Genomic DNA, 18073 nt, shown 5'->3' with positions numbered 1-18073 from the left:
ATTTGACATGGAATAACTCAAATGAGATTAGACAGATTCCGTATAACTAAAATAATACTGGAATGATTTCATTTCCACTTATAGGTACTTTGTTTTTCAGAAAAATTGTAGTTATGGTGAGATGACAATAAGCTTAAATATGAAAATAACAAATGGATAGACAGTTTTCATGGGAAACCTCTTGGGAAGTGTATAAAGTGAAGCTTTCGCGTCAACTGAAGTTGATGAAAGACTCTCGGGCAACAAAGTTGGCGGAGGAAATTGTTCATTCACCACTCAGTCACCTGACGCGGCTTGTCGCCCGAGGGTCTTTGATCAACTCTTGGGAAGTGCTTGATACAGCAGGAGATTAGTGTAGGTGGTGAGGCATTGAACTGGTTTTAACTGGCTCAAGATAGTTTCCAATTATGAGCTTTAGTAGTACCTGTGTCGAACCTTCGGATTCTGTTACCAAAGAGTTCTCAGATACATATCCCCTTAAATTGTGGTCAACTTTCCACATTAAATAGCAAAGTGCAATGATTTATTAGTAATAATTTATTATTATGGTTTTCTTTGCATAAAACACAAATTATATTTACTATTTTTGACTTTGTTTCATGTTATGACATCATACAGATCTAGAAGTCAATATAATGAAGTCATTTAGTGTATGGATTGAACCAGAAATCAGAATTAATGGTATTTCATAGTAATTACGTGAACATAAAATTATCAGTCTTTCTGAACAAAATATTTTAGCACTGGTATATTATTTTCTAATCTAAAATGTGTAGCAAAATGCATTACATAAGTTCTGTATAATCTCTGATATTTAGACCCATCCTGTTCAAAACACTTACTGATAACAGACATAAGATTTGCGTGTGTGTAAATCAACTTTTAAAATGAAAAGTATACATTTCATCCTTTATTTCACACTATGATTAAGTAAAATTCAAGTATGATACATTTCACAGTATTAGGTAATATCAAACATAAATCAACAATGAAGTATTCAGTTTTGGCAATGATAAGTAGCTTAAGTATATTACATGGTCATAGATTATTTCTATGTTTACAGGAGAATATAGTTTCATAAGTTACATAAATTGATAATTACATAGAAAAGTTAATTTTTTTAATGAAGTACGCATTGGTGTGGACAATTTTCCAGGCTTTATATGATTTCCATCCTCATCGTCATTAGTTTCAGAAGTTGAAGTTTTATCATAGGTTTTAGGTCTTGGTAAGATAATTACCTGTAATATTTAATAAGTAGGTATAAGATGTGTAAAATACTTTGTCTTTTAAAATTAGATAAAAGGGCCGTCTTTTGAGGGATACTTCAACGTGATGTTCATTAACCAACTTGTAGGCATTCGTCAATCTAATTGAGATACATCGCACACATCTGAAGTCAAATGGCCAGATCATCTTTAGACGTTGTCTTGACATGTGCTTATAGACCAAGAGCCGGGTACTTCCTGATCAGATAGTTTCTGCTGTGGAAGCAGTAGTAACTGTTGCTGGCGCGGATTGATTTTAGAAGTTCGATGTCCTTATTTCTGCCTTGAAAAGCTGCTGATTTTGTATCCTTCGTATATGTACGAAGGACCCGCTCAGCCCACGTCTGTGCTCGTGGGATATCCCGGTTAAGCCCCTTCGTCTTCCTATCCAGATAATCGATAACATCATCATAGTAATTATGGCGGTAGTCATACAGATACTTGTACTGCAGGTAAGTAGGTCGGTTCCAGTGTCTGAATAGGATTGTGCGGTTGGGATCACGTGTCTGAGAGACTTCTAGTGGCAGGCTCTCTTCAGGTGGAACCTCTGTAGATGGTGCTTCTTCTGGAGCTACCTCATCTGCCATTGCTGCTGCAAATGATAGACAAATCTGTAATCTTTCAAGAACACTAAAACATCATCAGTATGATCTAACAACGTTGAATTGCAAGAATGCAAAGCCCTACTTTATGGTACCTGCACCTTGTGGTGGTGGGGCTTGAGTACCTCAGTGACCCCAAGAGCTACTGGTAGGGCCTTGCTAGACAGATTGGTCGAGGGGGAGAGGTCAGATTAAGACAGGTACCCTGGTCCTCCAGGTTGGGGGTTGGTCGCAAGGCTAACAACCTTGGACCGTAAAAATAAAGATGTTTCGAAACCTCAACCTCGGACAGACGGGCCTAACAGAAGGACCAAATACGGACCGGAGAGCCATAGAAGAAGAAGAAGAAGAATGCAAAGCAGGGACTTTTTGGCTCATATTGTTGCCTTTGATACTCTTGCTAGCTGTCATTCCCTTGGTTGCCTCGCTAACGTCATTTCTCGTGATGAAGTGTAAAGTACGCCTTTGGAATGTTGGTGTACTTCAAAGAGTACACCTTTCCAATTGTGTTGAGTCGTGAGACAGTATATATAATTTTAAATTACAGGGTATAGAAACCATCAAACATTCATTTGAATTTGTGATTTCAGTTGTTTTTTTCAGTGGACTTTTGGAATAGTATGCTGTGTGTAGTCTCATAAGAGTTTACTGACTTTCCAGAGGTGCTTGGCGGCTCCTGATGAAAGACGTAGTAAATATCAGGCAACTTCTATGTCAGATTATGCAGTGTAATATTCCAGATGGTTGTCATCATCATCTGAATTTGTTAAATTATATGGAATAAGAATTTTCTGAATGGCTGAAATTAGTTCTCTTTTCTAAGAGTACTGCATAATGTGAAATATTACACAGGGCTCTGTAGTACTGTAAATTATTCCAAATTCATTAAAACTGTTTGATACTTCTAGGCATCGTTCCTGTTGCTTAAAATTATAACGGAAAATGGAACAAATTCTTTACTCATGGTCCAGTTCATAAATAACGTAATATTTGTTCTTTTACGAATACATTTCGTAAACTATTCTATATTTTAGATTAAAATATAGGTTTTTCAAGTCTATAGAATATCAAAACAACACTTGACAGTGATTTTAACATTTAGCAACACTGTAATTGACCTTGTATCTACAACAAAACATGGAAAAAGTATGAATCAGGAAATTGAAATCAAACACCTAGAAGTTTCGGACCTGAGGAATCATACTATTGTTACAACTGATATTGTCACTATGACAGACAATCTTTTGTTTCATGCTCAGCGCATGCAAGTGTGTGCGTTTAAGTTCATGCATGTATGAATATGCAGCTTCGGTAATAAAACAAGTGGGTATTTTTTATCTGTGATGACATATTTTTGACGTAAATACGTCTATACGGAAGGGTCATTCGGCAAAAACAGCATTAGGAAAATGTGTAAGACTCATACCAACAATGTGTAAATATGGACCGACAATGGTCAGTTTTTATATGAACTCCTGCGTTCATAACAATGCTTTACTCCTTTACCTAAGAAACTAGTTGTTATGCAATCTGTTTACTCGGCATTGTTGTGTTACATTACTGCAGTCAACAATCCGCTTTCGTTATTGCGGAAAGAGCTGAGCTGTGAACTGTTTGTAGAAGAAGTGCGTCGTAGAGTAGATAATAGTGTGCTGTTAAAGACGTTTTAGAATATCACAATTACTTATCTTATGATTATATGATCACTGCACCTCCTTTCATTGTATTTATTGCCTAAATATAATTTAAATACGAAGACGTATTTACGTCAGATTCTCCGGAACCGTGGTTCTACTGTCACTTGCCTTAATGCCCAAATTCAAAAAACAATTTAAATGTGTGCATTGGTTTCACAAATTATAACTGGCTCCTTAATTAGTGAACGAGGTGTGAGACAAGAGCATGGCTAATTTAGAAGTGGAAACTACTTCAAAGTGCAAATCTCAGCTAGTAGGTATTCAAGCTGAGTTTTTAGCAGGGAATTTTACAAATACACAGTGGCATTGGTTTATGTGCATGAGGAGCATACAAATTTGGTTTTGGGGTATGTTTTCTCTAACTTGCTTGCAGAAAGATGTAATTTTATAGTACACATGCAAGTACTTTGGGAGAATAATTTTTTATATATATATCTGTGTGTTGTACGCTGGCCAAATGGCATTTGTTGTATACACATTATGAAATAACCTATTGCAAACTTTTTGTAGTAATATATTTTTCTAGCCACAAGAAAGAACATTGTAATGGTACAAAAGTTTCTGTATTGTTGGGAACTAGTGATAAATTAACAGTAACTAACTCTATGGAGGAGCGTCCTTCTTGAAAAACTAATAGTTTCTCAGCCGCTCAATAAATTCCCCATCTTTTCAGCAACATGAAGGTTCATTACCGTGTTCATAGGAGGACAAGTGTGAGGCTCTGTGTAACTTTCATTAATCAGATGTGCAAATATCCATTACCGATTTATTAAAAAAATAAACTTTTCATTTACATTATATTAAATACTGTTTTTGTTTGTGATTTTTTTTTTCATTTTATGCTCGGTTGTATTTAATAATATTATATCCTTGTCTTTTTCATTAGTCTTACATATTATCCGTAATTTTTTATTATATGACGATCCCTCTGTCCGCTTATGTCAAATAATTGGGACTTTACTGTATATTAATGCAAGTCATGACTGGATAATTACTAATAACTTACATAAAATAGAACCCTCTACTGGTCTCGTGAAACTCAAATCACAGAGAATTAAAGAATGCATCCTAAATTCTAACTTTGCTGATACAATATTAGAAAGCTTATATCTGAAAAATGCCTTCATCATCAGTAGCATGAATTTTGTAGGGTTAGGTTTCTAAAGCCAGTTCCTTTGAATGCCAAGATGGTCTCAAATAATTGTTAGAACTTGCGATGTTAGAGGTATTAGGCCTTGGTCACAAGGTAACAAGGATTGTAAAACAAAAAGTGCCTCGTTCTGTTAATTCTATTAATTTTAGAACACTTTATTCCAGACGACGACATCTCGATGCGTTATTTCTTATTAATGTATTTAAGGGCAAAATAAATTGCCATTCCATTATGGACGCTGTTGGTTTACGTGTGCCGATGAGGCAAATAAGAGAATTTTCTACTTTTGGTGTGATTAGTGGGCTAAGACATAGTCCTTCAGCCAGGTGCGTCATCGCTGCAAATGACGTATGTAAATCTTTAGACGTATTTAGCATAAACATTGTCTCCCTTGAGGACACGTTCTTAATAAGGGAAATGATCTAGATAGTTTGTCTTGATAGATGATCTAGCTTCGTTATCTGTTTTTTATATTCTTTAAAGTTTTACAATTATATTAGTGTTCCCTAGGTGGATTATTTGTTTTTATTTATATTTCTTCATTTATTTTGCTTTGTGTTAATATTGTTTCTATTTTGGGTTTGCCTGTACTTGGCAGTTACATTTAATACTGTACATGTATAAGTTTAGTTAATCTGTTTGTGTAATATTATTTATTATTATTTCATTATTATTGTATGTATTATCAGTGTTTGCCTGTTATTGGCTTCTTGCTATTGGCAAACACGTAAATAAATTAATTTAATTGAATTGAATAAGGCCGAATATCTTATTTTTTAATCATTAAATTATTTTAAACCTTTAGTACCAGATTTTAATTTTGATTAAATTTTCTTCTGATGATATTTAATTTACTTTTGTTCTGACTGTAGTTTTGTCGTGTAATTGGTGGTACTTATAGCAGTAGTAGATGTAGACCTTAGATTTTAGAATTTATTAATGGACCCATAAAGATATCTATAAGGGACTGAATAAAATGTAGGTTGAAGTGAGAGAACCAAGATTTTAGAAGTTTGGTCTTGAGTTTGTATATTGTTCTGGAGATCAGTTGCCCTGACGGGTTTTTTATGTGTTTCCTCAGTCGCTCCAGACATATTGTAATAGTGCTTTCAATTAGGCCGAAACTTATTTCAATTCATTAATAATTCTATTGCGAAAATATATAATATTAGCTACTGGAAATGTTTTTAAATATGCTATAAATAAATATAAGTTGCATTTGACATCTTGTATATAATTTAGTTGTTATCAATACAGATACACAGAGAAGGCATCTGTGATAATTAATAATGCATAAACATTACGCAAATTATAGGGCTTGATATATATGTGGTCAGCGTCTGACCCGAAGTGAGTTGACTTTACAAGCTAACAGACAAAAATTCACAAACACTTTCATGGACTTTGTTTCGGTGTTTCTCGTTTTTTTAAAAAGCAGAAGTTCCTTTTCAATTATTTTTTCTTGTAACAGTCATAGATAATAGAGTTGCGTCATAGTGTGAAAATATATATTTAATTAATTAATCTTGTCCGTCTAATCACAATTTAAAATTTAAAATTAAGGTAGTTAAAATACCATGTGATGCTCCTTATCGAAACATTCGATTTACATTTGGAACATCACTTTCTCACTACATGTCGGAACTCAGCTACACCTCTCATCTCAGACTGATATAAAAAACATCAACAAAAACATTCACCAACCTAAAAGTTTATTTGAACACGACGCACATATATAGAACAACTTCAAATATATTAAAATGGAATCTGGAAGTGAACACCACTAATAACTGATAAACAACTACAAAAAAGTTGCATATAAGAAATTATGATTAAGTTTTAAGTTTATATAATTGTAATTTTTACACACCTGAAGATGGTTCATCTAAGAACCGAAACATGTAGTGAGAAAGTGATGTTCCAAATGTAAATCGAATGTTTCGATAAGGAGCATCACATGGTATTTTAACTATCTTAATTTTAAATTTTAAATTGTGATTAGACGGACAAGATTAATTAATTAAACAGTCATAGAGTTGTCAGATAAGAGCGAAAGAAGAGAAACGTTTGTAGGGTAAAAAAAATAATTATATTATTTTAAAACACTTTACAGTGGTTAATGGATATTTACTTTGGCACATATGACTTGGTATATTTGTCCAAGTCCTTCATTCATTCATGCATCTGGCAGAATTTGAATCTGTAAACTGTAAATTGTCTCTTTATGTAAATTTTATAGTGTGTTTATGGTCATATTAGGTACCGTTTTCTTGTTACATGAAATATTTTCTCTAACATTTATTGTACACAACTCATTGATGCTTCCATTCAATTCTTATGTTTTAGAAATTTATTAAAGTTATTGAGGAGTTATTTTTCTGTTTTCTCAATTATTTTTAGGAATGTGTGTTGACTTCACTTCACAGAAATTAGTAAGATTTGAGGTTCTCATGATGTTGAATACAAAGATGGCTGTCTTCTGGGTTGTAGAGCCGTGTAATCTGGTATATATTTACGGCCCTGATGATGGAGTCAGCATGTAGCTCCGAAACATCGGTAAACTTCTACCAGACTACATGGCACTACAACCCAGAAGACAGCCATCTTCGTTGAAAGGCATGTAACAATTGTTTTGTTCTTTGTAATGAGTAATGAGGATTTAGATATCTTGTTTCACAAAGTGTAAAGACCTTAAGATATTTCTTACAGATCACCTTCACCGTGTTTCTTTATTGCTAGAGAAGCAGGAAGATGATCTTATGATACTCATATGTAATAATGATTCTGGAATAAGTGGAGCTGAAGCCAATCTAAGATCCACGTTACTTACAGAGCGAGAGACCAAAGTTTTACGCCCTTGCAAAGCATTTCTCCGAATTTTATATGCTCTTAATCTCTTCGTGAATGGATTTATTTTTGTTACTGACGTTCATTTTTCTTCATTAGGGTAATTTTGATTTGTTGTTGGCGTTTGTTTTGGAAAAAGTAAGAAGATCCCGTGTTAATTATCAGCGTTTTTACTATGCGCTTGATACCGATGCCCGAGAACAGAAACTAGCATGCTTCTTACCTAAGGCGTACGTCTCTCTTCATGCACGGCGAACTGGCTGTGGTTTATAATAGGGAAGAAGAGTGGAAGGGAGGTAGCACACCACACCGCTCCACCTGCTTGCACTCACCTACAGTCCACTCTGCTAGTGTTGTGATCTCTGTCCTGTACGGTTAGCAACTGGAAGCTGCGATGGACCCGGCAAAAGCTCAACCCCCCCTCTTCCCCCGAATTTTAATTCCTCTACCGTTCTCCCTCCTCCCAAGCATGTCACCTTTCCCCTCTTTTGTCTTAACCTAGGGCATCATCCATCTTTTACACGTCCAACCTGAGACATTTGGAGGTTACACTGTCTGAAGTACAACGCTCATTTTGAACCAACTTATTGTATTTCTGAACTCCCCAAGTTAGAATTTAACTAAGTGGTACGTTATTCTTGTAAACAAGAAAATATATCCAAGGCTGTGTACAACATTTACAGCGACTGAAGAACTTGAAACTGTGAATAATTTATAGTAGGCCTGTGGGCGAGTTCTGAACTTCAGTTACAGCTTGATTGAACTTTGTATTATAAAAATATAGTGTATTGTAAAATATTTCTGTATACAAAGAGACAATTAAGGTATAATGCAATTAAATCTGTATTTTGAGTTGAAAATTTATCATAGCGTAAGGAATCTATCGAGTTTCACATGTTTTCTTATTGTTTTGCTGCTTAACAAACAGTTAAATCCTTTGAAATAAAATAAACATAAAAAAATTCGAGTATTTAATGGGGCACAAGTTAACCAGTAAACGAAAAAGGAGTAAAATTAATTACAGAAATTTTCAATAAGTTTGATGGTAAAACATGTCTTTTTCTTTCGTTACGTAGTCTAACCTTTTGAAGCACACTTGCCTTAAATTTAATAAGATTGCGTTTTACTAATAGAGTGTAATTATGTGTTTTGTATGATTTTCAGTATTCGATTGTTTCACGAATCAGCATTATCTAATTGTTGAAATATAATTAAAACTATAAATAATTTGTCGTAAAATGTATAGTGTATAACACAAAATCCTTCTGCATAGTAAAAGACAATTAGGTACAGTGCATAAATCAATCAGTGTTCGCCGTCATATTTCCCATTAGTTATATACGATTAAATGCATGAGGTGGTTTATTTGCGTTATTAAGATATGTTACTTCGCATTCTATCGTTTTTATTATATCAATGAATAGTAATATAATTCAGTGTTTGTTTCTTGCATTGCACTCACTTTCATGTATAAGGAGGTTAAGATGAATTTATTAAAGACAGGCTTAAACATGGATGACGGCCCCACACGTAATTGGAGGCAGTAAAAGTTTATTAAACGGCCTATGTGCGATGTAAGCAATAAGCAATTTAATATGTTTCAGTTCAGATAAATGTGTCTGGATATTCTGCAATTGCATTCCCTTGAAATAGTATAATTAGAAAGGGACACGCATACATACATGCATGCATGCACACATAAAGCGTATCTCGTCAAAGTACGTGGTTTTATTCGGGATTCCAACTGTAGGACATTCTGAAATTCTCTGTGTGTGAGATATATGTACACTATTACAATAAACGTTCTCTTTTACGATTTGAAATAATCGTAAAGTTAAGAGACACTGTCCAATGAAAAAGTAGTGATGTTGAAAGTTGTAGATTTCCACCATTTTGCGTAAATAAAGTTGCGCGAATTGTGTACGATGTAAATCGTTCTTTCCGCAAAGCTTATTAACATGTATAAATAAACATTATGATAATCGTCTGTCTTAGCCAAGACTGTCATGTTTATTACATAAAGTTCAACGTTTTTGCCTCGGGGAGCTGTCCTCAGTTGCCTCTTATTTAATAATTTAATAAATGACCTCATAACTGAACTAAGAAATGTCTCAGGCTTAAACTGTCTACTGTTTGCAGATGACCTCGTCATGTACCTCACTAATAGCTCCTACTCAGTCCTGAACACTATTTTGTGTTCAGGTGACGTAAACACAATCAGATGTCAGTAAATTCTGACAAGACAGTGTGGCAGCTGTATACCTTGTCCACCAAAGTACACCCTGTCTCATTAGAGTTTGAGGGGAAAATTATTAAATAATAAGTTCCAAAATAGTTAGGAATATACCTCGACAGAAAATTGACTTTCACAAAGCGTGCTAAATTTACTGCTGAAAAAGGTAAAAACAGATTAAGATTACCGAAAAGACTCACTGGTTCTAAATGGGGCGAAGCTCAGGAAGTCCTAAGCACCACATATAGACAATACATTAGGCCTGTCCTGGAATGCTTATCACCGCAAGTAATAATACCACTGATTTTATTGACAAGGTGCAAAACCAGGCTCTTTGAATAATCACAGGCGCTGCAGAATCCATCCCAGTAGTGAGTATGGAGGCCCAGACCAACATAACCCCCCTCCCCCTCAGATCAAGGAGGGAAGAGGCGTCTATGATTATGGCAGAAAAAATTTAAAGGCTGCCTTTGCACCATTGGAGGGAAGACATTCAACCAACACAAAGATTCAAAACTCAAAAAAAAAACTATTTTTGAAAAAGGCAGAAGAGCTCTGTGACGACTTCGGACTCAAGTGGTCAATCAGGGATCCATTCTTAGACGAATCCCTGGAATTAACAAATATGGCTACCTCAGATTATTGTCTCAAAATAGGGATAGATCCAAGAGAGGCAGATTGTAACATCACAGAACGTAAGGTAATGCCACAAAAATGCATAGAGGAAAACATACAACTTCGGACTGGTTCCATATTTATACAGATGGCTCTGCAGAACCCACCACGCAAATAGCAGGAATTTATTGCCAAGTTCTCTTCCAGGAACCCTTTCCAACCGGCCTGAAAGCCTTAAACGTTGAACCGGAGATACAGGTGGTGAAAGAGGCCACCTGCCACCCTTATAGATTCCCAGTAAACTATACTGGCTTTGATAAACAACTCTTCAGAGTACTATTATCAAAGAGGACCCGAATTTGCATTCACAAATTGATCTGCAAATGCTGGAACATAAATGGGTTCCTAGCCATTGCGGCGTCCCAGGCAAAGAAATTGCCGATGGCTTAGCCGAAAAAGGTTGTGACTTGGACCAACCAGTTACACTAACCCACTTCTTAAGTGCGAAAAACCAGATTAAGCTGGCCATCGCCAAAAAAGTTAGAGAGGATTGGTAAACCTGCGTGAATGGGAATAAGTATTGCAGTCTCCTTGAGAAAAACATTCCACCACTCCTCCCAAGAGAGAAATTTGTAGCTAATTTTAGAGTCTTGACTGGTCATAATTACCTACAGAAGCACTTTCATAGACTTGGACTTTCGAATACACAAACATGGCCTATCTGCGAAGAAGGCATCATGGACGCTTATCATTTGGCAACATGTGGGGGCTTGGTAGAAAGAAAAGATTCGATAAATTATACAGAATTTGCCACACGATACCGGTATGCTCGCGAATTAATGGCCGAAAGGCAACTTAAAACCGGCGTCGGTTAAAAATAGTTTTTAAACTGGTTTTAGTATTGAAATAATCTCACAGGGCAATTAATACAAACTGACTGTGTTCAATAAAAAATTTTAAACCAACGTATATTACATTCGTCATGCACTGGAGGTCATATTGATATTTTTAATTATCCGGGCTGTTAATTACGAACTGTAGTCCACCTTGAATGTAAGGTTTTTGAAGAAACGATTAATTCATGTTATTCATCACGAATGGTTTAGATTTTTTATAATTGTGAAAGTCTGTAAGGTTACCATAGAGGTGGTGTGTGTGCTCTTCGAAAACAAGTATATGCTTACATACTAGCTAGTTACCAGCTGACACCATGGCTCAGAGTCTTTTAAAAAGTCGATAGCTACTCAGCTAGTCGAGAAATTCATCGACTTTTAAGACTCCGACACATCGATAGTCTGTGGATGACACTCAGTTTCAACTTGTAAACACGTATTTCGTGTATTTTAAACTATGTTGGAATATTTTCTAGTTCGTTTAGTGTGATTGAAAAAGAATTTCACATAATCAATTTTGGAGATCGAAGTGCGCTACAAGCGCTTTGTGTTTATACCAAATTTTGTGAAAGTCAACCAGTTGGTACAGACGTTGAAACGGGACGCACACAGACTGCTTGATTATCCCATAACCCTACTTTCTCCATTAAGAAAGAAAGATAGGTTAACAGTGATTTGTTAATATGACCAGCTTCATATACTATCGCAACCGACAAGCAAGTACTTTTTAATATAACGCGTGTGCATGGGGAGGAGGAATTTCTTGACTATGTAAGCGTACTCCCAGCTTCTCAAGAAAGGCTACTCCACGGCGTCAGTTGGTTTGTATAACTCCTTTTCCACTGCTGTGCGAGGCAACATACTACTAACTATTCACTTAACGCGTAAATTAAAATGTTGAAACCAGAACTTTATTATTTGGATGTTATTTTGTAGCCAAATTCAATCAATTTCACTTTCTACGGAAAGTTATTTTGTTTTCCGTTGTTTCTATTATTTTCAGTACTTTCACAAGCATTGGTTATGTATAATGCATTATTACTCTTATCATACATTTAAAATGTGATATGCCTGTAATATTTAAAATAAATAGAGTAGACGCTTTAAAACTGTCAAATGTTGCTTTTTTGTAATTTATAGCCATGTGAAGTGTAGTAGATACCAACGTTTCGGAGAAACATACTACTGTCTTTATCTTCAGTTGTGGTGTCCACTTATACATCATTATAACCTATAACATTAATCTTATTTTCACTGTCATGTAAATTGTGTTCATTCCCAGGCACTGAGGACCTTAATGCTTATTCGTTTTATTACTTATCATTTTCCTCTTTAGACAGCCTTGTAGTTTTATATAAGGCTTTAATTAGGTCAAAGCTTGAGTATGCCTCGGTCGTTTGGAATAATCTTACACAGACAGAGTCTAATAAATTAGAAAATATTCAAAGAAAATTTGCCAGTTTGTGCAATTACCGATTTTTCCAATTTAATATCCCCCGCAAATATGAATTGATCCTATCTACTTTAAATTTTAGAACACTTCATTCCAGACGACGACATCTCGATGCGTTATTTCTTTTTAATGTCTTTAAGGGCAAAATAAATTGCCATTCCATTATGGACGCTGTTGGTTTACGTGTGCCGGCGAGGCAAATAAGAGAATTTTCTACTTTTAGTGTGAGCAGTGCGCTAAGACACAGGCCTTCAGCCAGGTGCGTCATCGCTGCAAATGACGTATGTAAATTTTTGGACGTATTTCGCATAAACATTGTCTCCCTTGAGCGAACGTTCTCAACAAGGGAAATGATCTAGATAGATTGTCTTGTAGATGATCTAGCTTCGTTATCTGTTTTTTATATTCTCTAAAGTTTTACAATTATATTAGTGTTCCCTAGGTGGATTATTTGTTTTTATTTATATTTCTTCATTTTTTGCTCTGTGTTAATATTGTTTCTATTTTGGGTTTGCCTGTACTTGGCAGTTATATTTAATACTGTGCATGTATAAGTTTAGTTAATCTGTTTGTGTACTATTTTTCATTATTATTTCATTATTATTGTATGTATTATCAGTGTTTGCCTGTTATTGGCTTCTTGCTGTTGGCAAACACGTAAATAAATTAATTGAATTGAATTAATTGAATTAGAACCTCTAAATGGCAATGGTTATTCATCCAACCCACGGATAAACAAAGCTATGTCTTTCCTGGGTCACCACCTGAGAATAATTCCACACGAAGCACTAACAATATTCTCTTTGTGTGGCACCGCTCATACTGTGCGGTGCAAACTTAATATATCGTTTGTAATCTTTAGCTGTCTTCTTTTGACACACCTGTTCGTAGTTGGCAACAATTAAGCATGGAAGCACAGGGCGATCTTCCTAGATGATGACACTCGTTTTCGGGCTCATTGAAAAATTACATTAATCTCTGCTCTTTATTAAGTATTCCAATTCTGCGCATGCCCGCCTAAGGATATGGGAGATGGACATGGATTATTTGAAAGCACTGGACAGGTTGCGATAAAACACAAAACCCTCAGTCAGAATAGCATGTAATTTGGCCAGTATTCAAATCAGGTTCCTCCCGAATTTCGCTTTTGGTGTTTAATTTGTTTATCAGAAACTGATTTTTGCGAGGATAGCACAGAGTCCAGTGTTAAGAAATTACTTATTTCTGCATATTACAGACTTTTTCAGTACATTCAAGAAACATTATGTGCCGACATTCTTCGTAACAAATTATTTTAGAGAAAATTATTCATAAAAAGAAACATTATTTTCGACAAACAACTTTAATATTGGGTTACTTAAGAAATAAATAGATACTTTGACGTAGTAGATATGACTTCCCTCCACTGAGAAATTTATTATTCTTTTTTCCCTTTCTACATAACGGAATTTGTAAATAATTATCCATTAGAAAGAATATTTATGGAATGCGAGTGGATACGTTTATATTCAGTTGTCCTGAAGCTTTTAAAATATACGTAACTCGCACTGCGAGTGTGAAAATAAAATTAGCTGCTGACCTGCTGCTATTGTTGTACAGGTATGAAGGCCTTCTTGTGCTGTAACAGTTTGGGACGAAGGACTGTAGAGCGCATCGCGACCTGAATGTGGGTCTTTTAACAACTTTTCAAATTCTTCGTGTAGTAGGCTTATTTATTGCTAAGTAATATGTATGTATAGATCGAGAAACCTCCAAAAGAGACGGCCAAGACCCAAATTGGTTGTAGAGCTACAGGAAAGAAATTTACATACCTCCAAATTATCTTTAGATAACAGATAACATTTTATGTTGCTGGTTTAATCTAAATTTTAGATTTTTAAATACTTCTATTATAGTGAAAAGTTCTTAACCTTTTAATAAGTCTCAGTGGTAAGCATATGTACCACCCACATTAACAATCAATAACGCTGCATTTCATTATTTATGGACTTTGTGTCATTTTCAATAAAAGCAAGGATTACTTTCTTAATCAGAAGTAATAAGTTGAATTTGTAATGGAAAAGTTTTCGTGACTTATTTTTACGTGGGGACTGAATTATTATATTATTTAGACGAAGGTTGCGTATTTAAATCCTGGTCTACTGGCTAGAAGTCCGTATGCATTCGAAAGGTCCTCGGGCTGAGAGCAAATATAAAGTTGGTACCCAAATTTCACGTTTCAATGCATATATTTCATGTACCACTCACAATATTAGTACTACAAGTCCGTCCTAAAAGACCCCTCTTCGTTTGCTTATAAATTTCATTAATGCCAGAAGTTAATATCAAATTTCAAATTCTTAATCGAATGCAGTAAGTCCCTGCTCAAATTGTCTCCTCTATACGCTTCTCCTCGCCCTACCGGCTACACTTCCGAACGATTTATCTTTTTTCAACCTACCTCTACCAGAAGGACGAGCGGTCACTGCCTGGGAAACCTTTGTAGCCGAAAAAGTATCTGCAGATGGCTGTCTTCTCGGTTGCTGTACTGTGTAGTCGGGAAGAAAGTTTACCAACGTTTCAGAGATGCTCGCTGGTCCAGGCAACAACCCTGAAGATAATCATCTTCATACTTTTATACTGAAAATTTACGAAAATTATGTGCTGCCCCGTTAAATTGGCGTCTCTCACTAACCTCTCTCATTACCTCTTCTCTCTCATTTATTTGGCTTCCAGTAGTTAAGAAACGTAATAGTCTTTGAGAGCATTTGTGTCTTTCTGAGTTCGTTAATAGCTGGAAGAGTTATTTGAAATTAAGTACGAAGGAAATATCAGATAATTCAGTGAAGCCATATTTTAAGGTCTCCTTCATTCTTAGCTTCGAGATAAACAAAATAAGCTGGTCAAGACATTTCCTACTTTAAACAGTCCAAAGTTTCTTTACTACAAAACATTTAAATCTGCATAAAACCAGTATAATTCAATCTGTACTTAGCAAAGCGTGTATGTAAAATCCATTTAATTTCGTCTTTTCCGCGAATAGTCATTGATTTCAGTGTATCTATATTATTTCTCATACCTAAAGGTTTTAATCATAATTTTATACAAATTTTGTCAGTTCTAATATATTTTACGGAATAACATATGCAGTTGATACAGAATGGGTAAAGGAAATTTAAAAGATATTATATAATTGATTTGTTCTATATAGAAGTGCAAAGCGAATTTTCCACTGTACATCTCAATTAAAAGTTGTTTACTGTACGTAGCAGGTGACTGGTCTTTTTATATATATACTTCTGCCAATAAGCTGCCATCACTAACTCTGTTCCAGTTCGGCCTCACCGTGTTTGTTCAGAGCGCCTTTAGTTCGTTTCATTCATATTGTAGGTCTGTTTCTGCAGCATATGCTCATAACATTTTAAGTATGGCCATGCCCTCTCGTGGAGTACAGCAAGCCGTCGCCAAACGAGGGAACAAGAATTTGGTTGAATAGACCAAGGAATTATGGGAAATTGTGGGTTAGATTAACCGCTACTGAAATTAACACTTATCAGATTAAAAGTTATAATCACTAAATCTACATAATAACATAAATATTAAGTATGATGAAGAGTTTAAATGGTGTTCTGTAAAACCTGTTTCGGAGGCTAGTAGTGAACTCCCGCATAATAAAGTAATCGGATAACGAATTTTTGCTAAACGAATTGCCTTTCGTAGGCCTCGATTGACTCACGTAACGATGTTTACCCGCATAACGAATTGCTTACGAATTTATATTGTATGCTGTGTTTTGGTTGTGGAAAGAGCTGTCTTGCAGACTTATAATTTTCTCGTTTAAAATTGTATTAATACTGATCCCAAATTCTCTTGAAAGTAATTCGAAAAAGGCCAGGTAAAGTAGGAAAGGCATAACCCTTAAGCATATTTTTAGCCTATGGTAAGAATTGTTTTACTGTAATGTTTTTATGTTATATTTATTGATTCTTATACTGTGTTTCTATTGGGGTCCGCAGTGGCCACGCTGTCTGAGGCGTGGGTCTTGTGCCGCTTGGTCGCTGGGACCGTGGGTTCGAATCCCACTCAAGCCATGGATGTTTTTCTGTGTTGCGCTGTCCTGTAAATAGGTAGAGGCCTTGCGACGGGCCGATCCCTAGTCCAAGGAGTCCTACAGAATGTCTATAGATCAAGCCAACGAAAAGTTAGGACCCGCAGTGCTCAGGCACTTGAAGAACGGGTCGTTCCCAGTATCCCCAGTGTTTATATTAATTTTAATCTTGTACCTTGTTCTTATAATGTTTATTCGTCAAGAATTGGTGTTTAAATGTTATAAATTATGTTTTTAAAGTAGAAATGTTTATTTAGAATGGTCTTGGGACGCATTAGGCCTTTAACATGTACTTCCCAAATCCACAATTAAGATTTTCATGGATCGAATTAAATTCGTTATGCGGAGACCAGTATACGCACCTGCGCCGAAACAATATGGATATTTTAATGTTAAAGCCACAGATTTTTTGGTGTGTGTTCAAATAAAAAACCGTGGATACGGAAAAATAATACCGCTGTTGAATAAACTGGACACAAATTGAAAACCACATACTTGAAATCCGTTAGCATAAACGAAGATGGTGACGGTATTTGACTTAGAATACCCGATTCGGAAATCGATCCAAGGACTTGGGGAATCTGTATTATCTTAACAGTGTTAGTTTTGGTTTTTAAAGTGTTGTATCAACTGCTGAGTTTATTTAGTGTAATTTGGTAGGATTATTCTGAATTATGTATAGGAAACGCAGAAGAACTGGTCTCTGATCGATTAAGATTTGAACCAGGTACTTTGCGAATGCGATACGTGTACTTTATAGTTGTACCAACACATCAATTTGATTTATGTGTTCAGAAATGCCTGGATTTTGTATCCCTTAATCTGCAGTTTTGAGAAAGTCTGGGACTGGAAGTATATTGTTTTAGAATGTTGTTCCAACACCTGCTTCATCGGATTGAAAGGTCCCGAAAAAAATATCAACAGAAATGCGAACGAAACTCAGAGTCTCCTGTTTACGAGCCAAATTTTAAAACAAAATTAGATGTAGCTCTCTGTGAATGTTTGTGCAGGTCTAATTAACACTTGTGAATCATGAAAACGGTTAACGCAGAACTCATGAGAGACGTGATAAATGCGAACAAAATTGTGACTAGAAAGTCCGAACGGAGGATAGAGGCCTGTACGAAAATATAATATTTAACGGATAAAAAATAATTTTTTGTGAGGGAATAAATTAGATTCGTCTGGCTCAGGGTAGATACCACTGGCAAGCTGTTTTGGACAC

General features: G+C 35.4%; 1 protein-coding gene across 4 annotated transcripts; it reads right to left on the bottom strand.

The window, feature by feature from the left end:
* Positions 1-897: 897 nt before the first annotated feature.
* On the bottom strand, positions 898-7983 carry fln (flightin). Of its 4 annotated transcripts, none has more exons than XM_087347273.1 (2): positions 7900-7983; positions 898-1860 (listed from the first exon to the last, which is right to left on the bottom strand). In XM_087347273.1, exon 2 carries the CDS (start codon positions 1853-1855, stop codon positions 1442-1444), a length of 414 nt encoding a protein of 137 aa, XP_087203399.1. In that variant the 5' UTR covers positions 1856-1860; positions 7900-7983; the 3' UTR covers positions 898-1441. The 4 variants fall into 4 exon arrangements, with proteins under 4 accessions (XP_087203399.1, XP_087203401.1, XP_021916925.1 ...); XM_087347275.1 differs by having other exon boundaries at positions 898-1857; positions 7900-7980; XM_022061233.2 differs by having other exon boundaries at positions 898-1857; positions 7791-7950.
* Between the last annotated feature and the right edge of the window lie 10090 nt (positions 7984-18073).

Source organism: Zootermopsis nevadensis, unplaced genomic scaffold (genome assembly GCF_977971745.1).
Source record: "Zootermopsis nevadensis isolate Lab colony 2312 unplaced genomic scaffold, Znev_1.0 Znev_ptg000011l, whole genome shotgun sequence".
Taxonomy (NCBI): Eukaryota; Metazoa; Arthropoda; class Insecta; order Blattodea; family Termopsidae; genus Zootermopsis; species Zootermopsis nevadensis.
Note: the sequence above shows the minus strand (reverse complement) of the source record. Positions and strands in the feature narration are given on the sequence as shown.